The sequence below is a fragment of the Euphorbia lathyris genome, chromosome 2 (genome assembly GCF_963576675.1).
Source record: "Euphorbia lathyris chromosome 2, ddEupLath1.1, whole genome shotgun sequence".
In the NCBI taxonomy this organism is placed as follows: domain Eukaryota; kingdom Viridiplantae; phylum Streptophyta; class Magnoliopsida; order Malpighiales; family Euphorbiaceae; genus Euphorbia; species Euphorbia lathyris.
The window spans coordinates 13,679,317-13,693,306 of NC_088911.1; the positions used below are offsets into that span (position 1 = coordinate 13,679,317).

The 13,990-nt window shown below is 37.0% G+C and overlaps 1 protein-coding gene and 1 non-coding gene across 7 annotated transcripts; one reads left to right on the plus strand and one right to left on the minus strand.

Moving 5' to 3' along the window:
• Positions 1 to 46: 46 nt before the first annotated feature.
• Positions 47 to 119, minus strand: TRNAE-CUC (transfer RNA glutamic acid (anticodon CUC)). Its single transcript has one exon. It is a non-coding gene; the product is annotated as a tRNA-Glu (tRNA).
• Positions 120 to 7,962: 7,843 nt separating this feature from the next.
• On the plus strand, positions 7,963 to 13,529 carry LOC136216733 (uncharacterized). Of its 6 annotated transcripts, none has more exons than XM_066003292.1 (3): positions 7,963 to 8,099; positions 9,675 to 10,755; positions 11,458 to 13,529. In XM_066003292.1, the coding sequence occupies exons 2-3, from the start codon at positions 10,251 to 10,253 to the stop codon at positions 12,426 to 12,428; spliced, it is 1,476 nt and encodes a 491-aa protein (XP_065859364.1). In that variant the 5' UTR covers positions 7,963 to 8,099; positions 9,675 to 10,250; the 3' UTR covers positions 12,429 to 13,529. The 6 variants fall into 6 exon arrangements, with proteins under 6 accessions (XP_065859364.1, XP_065859362.1, XP_065859367.1 ...); XM_066003290.1 differs by having other exon boundaries at positions 7,979 to 8,099; positions 8,171 to 10,755; XM_066003295.1 differs by having other exon boundaries at positions 7,990 to 10,755; positions 11,458 to 11,772; positions 11,859 to 13,529.
• Positions 13,530 to 13,990: the final 461 nt, after the last annotated feature.

Genomic DNA, 13,990 nt, shown 5'->3' on the forward strand with positions numbered 1-13,990 from the left:
GAAGGAGAATATGAATTTCATAAAACGAAAATATTCAAAGAGACAATTCCGTTGCCGGGAATCGAACCCGGGTCTCTCGGGTGAGAGCCGAGTATCCTAACCAACTAGACTACAACGGATTGACATTGATAAGTTGTCTAAATACAAAATAGCCTGAACCCCTCCCCAGCTTAGTCATTTTTGTCACTTGGCCACTCAAACTTAAGGGTGTTTCACTTAGCCACTTCAAGTCATTTTTTCATTTACATCTAGGCACACTAATATAACGTGGCACTGACATGGCAGATGTTAGAGACTCCAACATTTTAAGGCGCGTGAAGAAGAGGAAAATAGGCTCCTCCTTCTTCAACGGTAAAAAAAGAGGGAATAAATCCTTAATTCCTCTTCCTCATCATTGAAAAATTCACATCCCCTAAACTTCAACAATTATTTCTTCTTCCTCCTCATCAGTTTTCACTGTTTCTTCTTATTCTTCTTGGTTTATGAGTTTCTTTTTCTTCTTATTCGTTTATGAGTTTCTTCTTCTTCAACTTCTGACTTTTTACTCTTCTTACCGATTTTATAGAGGCAAATCCTTATATTTGTTATTGTGGTGAATTCGCAGTACTGAAAGTGTGTTGGAAACCTGAAAATCCAGGGAGACGATTTCATAGATGCCCAAATTACAGGGTTAGTTGTTATTGAATGGGTTAGTTGATTAATTTGTTATTGATGAATTACCTTGTATAATCGATTAGCTTGTTATTGATTGGGTTTAATCAATTGATTCTTGACTAATTACCTGTATAATTGATTAGCTTATTATTGATTGATGAATTGCAGACTGAGAGGTATTGTGGATATTTTAGATGGTTTGATGCAGCAGTTACTCCACATAATAGAAACGTCATTGGTGGGCTGTTGAACCGGGTGAAAGAGAAAGATGGGGAAAGATAGGATGGTTAAAAGGCAAAGCAACAAGGAGGAATGTCACAGTATTAGAACAGAATGGCAGAAGTTCTTATTTGTGTTCATGTTGGGATTGCTAGTAGGAATGTGGTTAAAGAGCAGTTGAAATGGATTTGTAATTTGTAATTTGCAATTTGTAATTGGTTAAAGAGCACTTGGTTGTATTTCATATGAAATTTGGGAATAGGAATATGTAATTTTTTGGTTCTTAATGGATTTGTCACAGATTTGTCATGATCTTTGCAAAAATCTACATTTCTTATGGTTCTGTTTAGTAAGCACATGTATGGTAATTGAGAAATGGGTACCATTTTCATGGAAAATAATGTTGTCAAAATAAGTAATTTATTGATTCGTTAAGCCGTTGGAGAATTTCCTTATAGTATTGTTGCATTTGATCTGGGGATTCGGCTCAAAGGTTCGATGAACTGAACTGCTCAAAATGTTGATTTTGATTTTTAACTGATGTTGCTCGGCGAGCAGAAATGGGACTGCTCGACGAGCAGTATGTATTTTTGCACCTTTATAGGCTTCGAACTTGGAGTTCTGCTCGACGAGCAAAGGAAAGTGTGCTCGGCGAGCATGTGTTTTTTTACACCTTTATGAAAATTTTGAATGTGACACAGTTAACAAATAAGAGAGCATTAACAACAACGATGTAATTATTTGCATTGGTCCAAAAAAGCACTTCATAACATAACTATTGTTATGATAATAAGTTTTATACATTAACATAACCTACAATTGAAGTGTAATTACATGAAATAACAGGTCCAAAAGATCACACAAGACCAAATACGAATCATGGCAGTAACATTCATAATCAAGGCATCCATCTAACTACTTTTGGTGGTTGAGAACAACTCTTTTTTTATGTGATGCTAGCATTTACTCTCTCATCGGAGGCTGAGAAGACGATACATTGACTTGTGCCTTTGATGCAGAACGGTTTGCAGTTGCAGCATTAGTTTTTGCAGCAACATTATTTTTTGCAGCACTAGTAGATGACATTGCCTTTTTGCCTTTAAATTTCAATTTGTTTGCCTCAAATCCCAAGTCCCCCGTAACTTCAGAAGAGTTTTTCAACTTGACAGGCCCAGTAGACAACACAACTCTATCACCATCTAGACTCTGTTTACATTATATACCACTTTATAGTAATTGGTATCACATTATATACCACATTACATTATATACCTCACAAAAATCCAAAAGATTACCTGAGCACAAGTCCAGCTTGTCCTTTCAGAGATATATACACCCACTCCAGACATTCTTGGCCTCTTTTCTTTTGTTTGGGTATTAGCTTTAGGCACCACCCTCTTCTTTGCTTTATCAACATGCTCCTGTATTATATCAAAATTGTAAGACATATGCAAGAGTAATCAATTTCATATTGAATTTCACAAGTACCTTTGTTGTAGTATTAATTGTTTGAGATGGAGTATTTGATGTTGAACCTTGCATTAAATCAACGGAATCACCCTGCATCACAAACTAACAAACTAAATAATTGTATTGTACTATCTCTTATAAATGCAAGTTATCTGACATTACCTGAGATGTTGCTTGTTGTTTCCTTAATGCACAACCCTTTTTTATTATGGCCTTTCATTTTGCAGTAAGAGCATGTCATGATGGATCGTGTCCTAGGAAGCTTCCCTACCTTCTTAGCTTCATCTTTGTCCTTTCTTCTATTCTTCTTAGGTCTCCCCGGTATTTTCTTTATTTCTGGAGGCTCAATTGGCGGATGCGTGCTCTCTGGCCACATCTTCATATTCAAAACTAGTTGAATGAAATGGGCATAGGTCTGAGTATATTTTTCCCTCCCATACCAGTTACTCACATATTTAATAGGTTCCATGTCATCCTTATGCATGGCAGCAATGGCATGGGGACATGGAATGCCCTTCACTCCCCAATATCTACATGAGCATATCATTTTCCTCAAATCAACTATGTGCCTATACTCCCCATCAATCACCTCAAAACCTGAATCCCCATTCCACTCAATTTGACACCTCATAGATGCACTTGTGTTTTTTGTTAGACATTTTAAGGCCATTGGGGATATGTTAGTTGTCCATTTGTTATTTAGAAATACCCTCAAGTCTACATGCATATTCATACATTGGATTCTTATTTCCTCTAACATAGAAATTATACTCGTATGCCTAGCACCTAGAATCCAACCATCGAAAGTTTCACAAATATTGTTATCTATAGAATCATATGTGTCAAATGGGAAGTATACTCTACACCATTTTTCCTTGCCGTAATTCAACAAATCTGTCACTACTGGTTTCCCACCTAACTTAAAAGCTCAGCCATATTGTCTCTTAATTGAGCCTCAAAAGTAGACTTACAAATCTTCCAAAAACATGTTCTCCTCTCAAGTCCCCTCCACTTCTTACCCCAATTAGACAAGACATGTCTAGCACACATCCTGTGTGTAGCTTTAGGCAACACTTCTGCTATTGCTGGAATCAAACCCTATCAATATAGCACACCAATATACTACATCAATATAGCACAGCAATATTCACATCAATATACATACATCAATATAGCACAGCTCTTGTGCCTTAAATAACTATGATACATGCATAAATCTATATGATCAGATTGCAGTATCATACCCTGTGTACCATCAGTTCAAGATGGCAGCTATAAGTGATGTAACTTATATAATTAAGAGATAACTGGTTTAAAATGTAATGATTTTAAATTTTCATAGTTTTCCTTTGACGACACTCTTGTCAGGAATAATAACTCAATTTTTGGATTTTGTTGCCTGCTCTTTGTTTTCAAGTTAACTAGATGCAATCAACACTAAATCAATTATTTTGAGTTCTAGGCCACTCTTCATATTAGCAACACATATGAATTTTATGTTATAACAGTTTAATCTGCTGATTAAAAATATGTCAAACCAAATTATCACATCCTTTCTATTGAAGTTTTGTATAAAAGAAACAACTGAAAGGTATATAAGTACGTACCTTCTGCATATCAGTCATTAGTATAAAATTTTCCCCATCACCCAGCTCTAAATCTGCTTGTATAAGCTTGATAAACCATGTCCATATTTCCTTTGTCTCACACCCATCAACCACTGCCCATGTTATGGGAAACATTTGATTGTTTGCATCTTTACAAACTGCAGACAATAATTGGCCCTTACAAATACCTTTAAGAAAGCAACCATCCATGCATATACATCTTCTGCAACCTTGCTTGAACCTTTCCTTCATAGCTTTGAAGCACACATAAAAACCTCTAAATATGTGCCTAATAGGTATATCTTTAGTGTCAGTAAGAACCGCACATGTTGAACCAGGATTAGACCTCAAAATCTCATCTCTGTAGTCATATAATCGTTTGTATTCTTCTCTATAATCACCCATGAACTGCTTCATGACAATGTACTTTGCTCTACTACACAGGGTCTTCCCAACATACACTTCAAGTTTTTCCTTCACCAGCTCTTGTAGTTTCTAAAGCCTGGTGTTTGGAGTATCAACAATTTTATCCTTAAAGTAATTTGCTATAAACTTAGAGTCACAACGCTTGTTCCTATTTGTCCTACTACAAGTATGTTTCGGATAATAAGTCTTCACCTTGAAATCATTTATCTCTGTGTCCAAACTGGAAAACAGTTTCCAAGGACAATCTTTTTCCCAACACACTTAGCCAAAACCCTAAACCAGTCATTGGGTTTCAGCTTCAGCTTTGCACCCCTTTGTACTGAATACTTACCCACTGCTTCTCTAAAGTCATACACACTCTTGAATATCATCCCGATCTCAAACATAGGCTCTTCACACTCTGGATCATAATGCACCCTCCTTCTTCTACTCCTCGGTACTCCATCTTCATCTTCAGAATCTTTATTAATACTGTCTAAATCTGATGACCCAATATAGTCCTCATCACCACCTAGAAGACCTTCTCGGTACTCATCACCACCCAAATTTACACCTTTATCAACCCCTAGAGGTCCTAGTTGAATTTCTATTGGATGTTGTGGTTTTTTCCTTTCCTGAACCTTTTGGCTTGCACGTTTCTTTCTCACTTGTGTTAGTTCTTCAGCAAACTCACTTCCATCAGAGCCACTATTTATATCATCTAAAAAATCTTCATCTTCCTCTGAATCTTTATCATCTAGGCCCTCTGAAATTGCATCTTCAGCTTCTACAAAACCTAGATCTGAACCAAGTTGTTTCTCACCTTCAAACTCTCCATTTACTGCCTCAAGGGGGTTAGGTATGGTATTTGAACACATATTGGCAACAATTGCCACGCTGGCAGTCCCACTTGAAGACCCACTAGCATTAATATCTACTGTTTTGTCCACATATACTTCCATAATTTCATTATTTTCCAAACCACTAACCATATCCAACACATCTTTATCATCATGTATTTCTATTAAAACACCATTGAAATTCTTATTATAATAAAGGGTCCCACATTGTTCATAACCAAGCTCTTTAACAAACCATAACAATTCAATTATACTTAACCTTTCACTATTTAGGTTTGTCTTCTCCACAACACTGCCCCCAATATAAATAAGTGATCTTGTTTCATTCACAACCCTACCACCATGGTACAATCGAATGGTGATATCACCCATTTTTGAAGCTGGAAAAAAATTCACATTCACACAATAATCAATAAGATTCTGTATATAATTGACACTTTACACAAAAAGGAATCAATAAACAAATTAAAGTGACACATCATTCAGACATACTTTATTCATTCACCTCACATTACCCCTAAAATCAGCATATATAACCAAAATACCAAGCACACCATTATATATAATAATAACATATAACAGTGAAATACATTATAGAACTCAAATATAACACTAACCTCAACTAGTACTGCGTTGAAATCGTACTTCAAAACCGAGAAACCTGTAAAACCTTCTTCTATCTGAAACCTTAGAAATCACGCTTTAATCTTAGATTCTGATTCTGATTCTTTAAGATGAAAAAAATTAGGGTTTTTTATTCTTCAGTTGTCGTCTGAATCACTCGAAAGAAGCCATAAAGATTATCACTATTAGATTGTGAGAGGAAATTTTAAGAACGAAGATAGAAGAAGAATCGCCAGAGATCGAATAAACATTTCAAGGAAAAGGGCAATTAGGTCTTTACACCTAATTCAATGACATGGCAACAAATTTAGACAGGTGGCATAGGCAGGGTCCATTTTCTTTCGCGTGTAAATCACGCTCTGAAATTTGGCTGAGTCTCTCTTTTAGTGTGGCTAGATGTAGGTGAAAAAAGGACTTAAAGTGGCTAAGTGAAACACCCTTAAGTTTGAGTGGCCAAGTGACAAAAATGACTAAGTTCAGGGGGCTGGGGAGGGGTTAAGCCTACAAAATATAACCATAAACATTACTAAGAGCAAGTATAGTGGTAGTAACACCACAAGTCTACAAAAGAGAGCCACCTAAGCATAAACTACATACACAAAGAAACACACCACTAAAGAATAAGAGTTTCAAAAATAAATAAATTAAAGTAAGTGAAAAAAAGAGGAAAGAGACAATTAAAAAATAAACAAAAAAGATGGTGGCAGACACTCTGAAGGGCATGTGAAACGCAGCATGTGGTGCACGCGCCATATGCACCACTTTCTGCCCTCCGTGTATGCCAAACTCTCCTTTTTATCTGTATAATTACAATTTTAATTCAATTTTTTTGCTTATTATTACTGTTAGTAACTTGCAGAAATCTATAACAATAAAGTCATAGCACCTCTAGTGGGTGGGTGTTACAAGTAACACCCTTGTAACACCCACTATAGATGCTCTAATAATTTAGGTATAATAACCATTTGGCTCCCAAGGCTTCAAAGTCAATTAAAACCTTAAAGTATTAAAATCGTCAATCATGTCTTATTCTAAATAAAATCCATTAATTGAGACCTCATCAAAAATCATTCGGTTGAACAATTTCAGACCCTCTTTCCTAAAATCATTTTGAACCAATACATAGATTATAACAATCTATATTAAATAGTCACAGTTTTTGATTTTAAGGTAGGATGAGAATTCAATTGATGATTTTTACTTAGTTTAGGGACCTAAATGATGATTTTGATAATTTAAGCTTCTAATTGATTTTAAAGTTTTAGTTTGAGACCCAAATTGGTGTAATGCCAATAATATATCGTTTAAAAAGCAAAAGACTAAGGAATATGTATTATATGATAGATGTTATGCTTACTTTACTTTGTTTTTTACAAAGTAAGTCTTACTATTGGATGGATTTTACACTCCATCATCCAATGGTGAAAAAACAAAGGTCTTGTTTGATAAAGAGCTTTGTGGAGTAAAATTAGAGGTTTGAGCAACTTTAGAGGTTTTGACTAGTCAAATCTCTAATAGTGGTGTTTGATGGAGAGATGTTTCAAAGAGTTTATTAGGTCCAAAAAGCTCATTTTGAAATTATGAGCTTTTTCAATTAACTTATTGCTCCATCTCTTTTGATGGACATTTTTACCCCTATTTACTACCCTCTAACCTCAAATAAAGACTTTACATGTCTTTATTTGTCATTTTACACAAACATCTATTAACAATCAGCTAAGTTTTACCAAACAAGTTTACACAATCAGCTAGTCAAATCAGCTAACAGCTAATGTAATCAACTAACAACTATTTGCCAAACAGGGCCAAAGTAAGACTTTGGGGGTGTTTGGTAGCTCCTTTTCAGGCTCCTATTTGTTTTTTACTTCAAAAGGGAGAGTTTTATGCGTTTAGTTAATGACCTCTTGTTTGTCTTTTACCCCTAAAAAGTAGCATTTTACAAAATCAGTGAATCCCTACTAAAAATAGTTTTTTTCTAACAACAAACAACAAACCATAACAGCAAATAGTAGGTAAAACAAAATGGGCCTTTACTTTATCGAAAAAAATAAGCATACAAGGCACCGGTATTATATTATTTTGAATGCACGAAAATGTATTATATTTAGATTTTTTATAGAATTTAAAAGTCACGAGGTATAAAAATTTAAACTATGAAATAGTTTAAGAAAAAAGACAACGAGCCCTAAATGTGCAGAGCGCCTACGCCGTTAGGTTTTAGACCTCTTGTGGTTTTCAGTGACTATTTTGTCTTTCTCCGGTGAGTTCTCTTTTCCTTTCCCTGTTTTTTCTTTTTCTTTCGATGGCAGAAGAATTAGAAAATCTGTGCAGGAACCTAAATTTAAACGAAGATGAAGAGATAACTATTGATCTTGAGGAGGAGCCCGTGGAAGCAAATCTTGAATTATGACGGAAGCTGGTGGGACGTATCTTGGCAGCTAAACCCATGAATCTCAAATCCATGGCAAATGCTTTTAAGAAGATATGGAAAACTAATAAAGGCTTCTACCTTCATGAGTGTGGAAAAGGATCCTTCATGATCGATTGTGAGTCTGTGGGAGACAAAAATTGGGTTCTTGAAAATGGTCCTTGGCACTACGATCGCAATCTCGTTATTCTTTCCGATGTGAGGGGTATCGACAACACCTCTGAGGCGGACCTGACAAAGTGCCCCTTCTGGGTTCACTTAAATAGGTTTCCTTTGAGCTATAGATCATAGACATATATCTCAAAAATTGGGGCTAGAGTTGGAGAAGTGGTATGAATTGATTCAGATAGTTTAAAAAGTTGGGCACCATATGTCTGAATCCGAATAAAAGTGGACGTGACGAGACCTCTAACGAATGAACTGAAGGTGAAAATTAAGCGGAAATGGACAGAAGATAAAATGGTTGAAATCAAATGTAGCTTTGAAAACTGCCTAACTATTGTTATCAATGTGGTATTATCGGGCATGTTCAGGAGGACTGTGAAATAGAGAGGGAAGATGATGTTGCTGAGTGGAGGTATGGGATGGAGCTGAGGGCTACACTGACTAAATTGAGGTCGTTTAACTGCGGTTTTCATGAGAAAGAGAGTAAGGATTACGGCTCTAGCAGATCGAAGACGGCCAATTCTGTAAGTAGTTACTCCGGAAATGCTAAAAAATAATTATTTTGAACAAAGGCTATGAATGAGGATTTGAAGGATACATCTGAGTCTTGTAGTGTGAATATGGTGAATGCTAGTAAATTGGTAGATGTCACATAAGCTACTTCTGAGGTGAGGGAGATGCCTTTAAATATAGAGGCTCTGCATACAACATGGAAGGACCAATGAAATACACAGGTTGCAACACCTACAATGAGGAAGCTAAAGATGAAACGAATGGCAAGAGAGAAGAATGGGCCTTCAAACCTACGATTGCTCAATGAGGGGGAGGAACTCAATAAGAACAATAAGAGACCAATGGAGATTGATACAGATGAAGTTATGGGAGAGGGACGATAGACTAAGAAAGTTTTTTCTGTTTCAGGTGACCAGAGGGTGGAGGCCGACGATCGGCTCCACCCTTCATTATGAAAATATTGAGTTGGAACGTCCAAGGTCTGGGTAATACTTGGACGTTCCGTACCATTCACAGGTTGTTGCGGGAGAATTGCCCAAATGTGCTTTTCTTGATGGAAACACGATTGAAGAAAAGCGAATGTTGTCACTTGGAACAATTGTTGGTTGATTATAATGTTTTGTGATTGATGCAATTGGTCAGAGTGGCGGCTAGGTCCTTACATGGAGAAAGGAGTTGATTATTCAGATTACTAGATATTCAGTTCACTGTGTTTATTTTTTAATGCAGGTAAATGGAGAAATCAAGTGGAGGGGGTTAGTTGTCTATGGTTGGCCGAAACAACACCAAAATAAATATACTTGGGACCTAATCAATCACATTTATGGCCTGGATACATATCCGATTATCTATTTTGGAGATTTCAACGAGATACTCTACAGTTCTGAAAAACAAGGGAGATGGCTTAGAGACAACATGGAAATGGCAAATTTTCATACGTGCATTAATGATAATGATCTTACAGAAGTTGAAAGTGAGAGCATGTTCACTTGGTATAACAAGCGGTCTGGAAACAATGCCATATGGGAGAAATTGGACCATTTTCTCGCAAATTCTTTATGGCTGGAACTCTTCCCTGAGGTCTCGATTACATGCCTTCTCCGTGAATCGTCAGAACATAATCTGATATTACTTGATACTAGGAAACGTGGGTGTGATACGGGAAAATAGAAAAGGATTTTCCACTTTGAACAGATGTGGACCAGGGAAGCGGAATGTCGAGAGCTTATTAATTCAACTTGGAAATCCAACCTAGTTCATGGGGGTGACCCACAATAGAAAATCGCTGCTAACTCTGAAGTCCTCATGGGATGGAATACGGCTAAATTCAAGAATGTTCCCATAATGCTGAAATCAAAGCGGGCCGAATTAGAGGAGATTCAACGCAGAGCAGATCCTACGTGCAAAGAAACCGAGACGACATTGGCACAGGAAATTTTAGAATTGGAAGTCCGGGAGGAAATAATATGGAAGCAAAGGTCCAAATGTGACTGGCTGAAAAAGGGGGATCATAATACATCTTTCTTTCACGCTAAGTGTAATCAACGAAGACGGACAAACAAGATAAGTTGCTTAGAGAATAATGTGGGGGAAATGGTGCAATTTGATGCTGATATTGAAAATGTGGTTACTGATTACTTTTCGAAGCTCTTTCAAAGCTCAGATCCGGTAGGAATCGACAGTTTTCTTGCATCCATTAACAGTTCAGTTTCAGGGGAAAATCAAGTCTACTTATCCGAAGCTTTTTTTAAAGAGGAGATTGTTAAGGCGTTAGAACAAATTAATGCTATTAAGGCCCCAGGGCCCGATGGTATGTCTTCTTCTTTTTATCAGGTGTATTGGGATATTGTTGGGAATGACGTGGTTAATCTTGTGCTTAATATTCTTAACTTGGGGGTTATGCCTAATAACTTGAACCATACATATGTCGCTCTTATTCCGAAAGTCAAAAACCCTATATATATGAAAGACCTGAGACCTATTGCTCTATATAATGTGCTGTACAAACTTGTCTCCAAAGTGATTGTTAACCGGTTAAAAGTAGTGTTACCTGAGCTTATTCACGAAACCCAATCTACTTTTGTGCCTGGTCGGTTGATAACTGATAATGCAATTATAGCGTTTGAAGCTTTCCATAGCATGAAAACCCGACTGAAATGGGTTAGGGGGAACTTTGCGCTAAAAATTAGATATGAGCAAAGCATATGATAGAATTGAGTGGATTTTCTTGAGAAAAACTCTTGAGGCTATGCTGTTTTCGGTGCACTTTGTGAAGCTAATTATGATGTGTGTTACTACTATCTCACTTTCCTTTCTGATAAATGGTCAACCAAAAGGGAATATAAAGCCTTCTAGAGGCCTAAGACAGGGAGATCCCATTTCTCCTTATTTATTTCTGATTTGTGCGAAAGCGTTATCGTCCAAGATCAGAAAAGCAGAAGTAGATGGTTTGTTATATGGTGTCAAAATCAGTCAATATGCCCCTATGGTCTCTCATTTGTTTTTTTTGCAGACGATCCACTTATCTTTGGAAGAGCCAATGTTGCAGAAATTAGTACCACCCAGAAGATCCTTGAAGAGTATGAAGTTGTCTCGGGTCAAATGATAAACTTTGATAAGTCTGAAATATTTTTCAGTCATGGTGTACTTGAATTGAGACGGAATGATCTTGCTAATCAACTGGGGGTGAAGATTACTGGTGAATTCCCTCGCTACATCGGTTTGCCTACTATGATTAGAAGGAAGAAAAAGGCTAGTTTCATTGTGCTGAAAGACCGAATTAAACGTCGTTTGCAGGGATTAGAGGAACGTCGTCTGTCCACAGATGGTAAGGAAGTCTTAATTAAAGTTGTTATCCAGGTTATACCACAATATGTTATGTCGATTTTCCTCCTGCTTGATTCCCTATGTCAGGAAATTCAGGGCCTAATTAGCAAATATTGGTGGGGTGGAAATGAAAAGAAGAGACCAATGTACTGGCTTGCATGGGATGTTGTTTGCCAATCCAAAGTAAAAGGGGGCCTTGGTTTCAGATGGCTCAGATCTTTTAACATTGCTATGATGTCAAAACAATATTGGAGAATTCTTAAAACGCCCGAGTCTCTGTGTAGTCGCATTCTTAAGGATAAATATTTTAGAGACTCAAATTTTCTTGATGCTCATGTTTATTCTAACACTAGTTTCTTCTGGACAGGAACATGGGAAGCTCTAAGGGTCTTCAAACGTGGACTTATGTGGAGGATTGGTGATGGGGAATCGATTGATATTTGGGGGGATAACTGGATCCCTTCGCTTAATTGCAAAACACCTATTCTTTGCCTGGAACACCACAAACCGAAAGTGGTAGCTGAGTTAATCGACGTCTCGATTAGGGACTGGGATCGAGCTCAGCTGCGACGTTTTTTCTGCGATAGCGATATCAATGAAATCGTCAAGCTTAAGCTTAGCTATCGTCTACCCCCGATGAAATATATTGGGGCTTGACTAGGAATGGTTTGTTCTCTGTAAAGAGTTATTATTATTTAACTGAGGCTATTTGTTTTGCAGGGAAACAGGTCTCGTCTTCTTCCGAGGGTACGCCCATGCTATTTAAAGACTTGTGGAAGATGTCGTTGCCCCCATAAATTCTACACTTTGGCTGGAAATTGGTAAGAGAAATCCTACCTACGGCCTCAGTTCTTTCCCGCAGGGGTGTGACGTCAAATTCTAGCTGTATGTGCTACGGTTGTCCGGATGAAACTCCCCTTCATGCACTTTTACAATGCCGAGGTGCTGCTGCAATATGGAAGATGGCAAAACTCTCCTCATGGCTGGATAAAATTCTGGTTAGGAATATGATGGATTGGTTCGAGTTCGTGAAGAAGAACTTACCCCCGACTGAACAGGAACGAGCTATTATTATTTCTTGGTGGATCTGGTATAGACGCAACATCTTTGTTCATGAAAATACCTGGTTAGATTCTCGTGTTGTTCTTAAGAAGGTGGATCTTTTTATTGCGGATTACCACACGGCTGTTGGCTCTCACCAATCAATAATTGCCCATGCACAAGTCTCAGGTAACGACGTCCTTGATCCTAAAAATATTTGGCACCCTCCCCCCGTCGGTGCCGTTAAAATCAACTACAATGCCTCATGGGGGGGATAATAGCCTTATTTGCAGGGTCGGTATCGTTGCTAGAGACGATAGGGGCTTTGTGTTAGCTTCTGCAGGAATCCTCATTGATCCGTGTTGTTCAGTGGAAGCTGCAGAGATTCAAGCTATTCTGAAAGGACTGAGCTTAGCGAATGATTCCTTCTTCCAGTCTATTATTATTGAATCTAATTCAAAAATAGTAGTTGATGCAATCAACTCAGGCTCCATCCCTTTTTCCTCTTTACATAATCTGTACGGTGATGTTTTAGAACTCAAAACCAGGTTTAGTACATGTTCTTTTAATTTTGTTTGTAGAGAGGGGAATAGAATAGTACATTGTTTAGCTTCCTGGGCCAAGGATCTTTCGTCTACCATCGTTTTGATGGAAGATTGTCCATCAATTGCCTGGCCTCTAGTTTGTATTGATGCTGGTTCTCTCTAATTAAATTACCTTGCTTATCAAAAAAAAGTCACGAGGTATTTAATTCAGATTTATACAGACTCCATAAAAATCTAGGTATTGAATAAATATTTTAAAAGACTTTCAAAAATCTCTAAAAATTTATGCATATTCCTTGTTACAAATTTTATGGAGTCATTAAAAAAGTCAAGTGTATTAAAAAAAAGCCATTGAACTTTCAAACAAAATAAATTTTATGGATACTAAAGGAATTTTTATGTGATTTTACAAATATGATATGCAAAAAATCCAATGTTTTAAAAACCGGACGTCCAAACCGGACTGGACATCGAACCAGATTGATAAAAGGGTCAGAAGTCAATGGATTCAACAGGTTAATTCGGATTGATTGAACCGAACAACATCATAAATAAATAATATATATATGAATTAATAAATATACTTAATCAACACATTATGATAAAATAAAACAATCTCTCTAATATTTTATT

What these genes read in the sequence shown, in the direction of transcription:
- LOC136216733 (XM_066003292.1), top strand. Translation starts at nt 10,251, where the DNA reads ATGGGATGGAATACGGCTAAATTCAAGAATGTTCCCATAATGCTGAAA. An exon ending in TAAGGCCCCAGGGCCCGATG is followed by an intron (nt 10,756 to 11,457) that starts GTATGTCTTCTT and finishes TTTTTTTTGCAG; the next exon opens with ACGATCCACTTATCTTTGGA.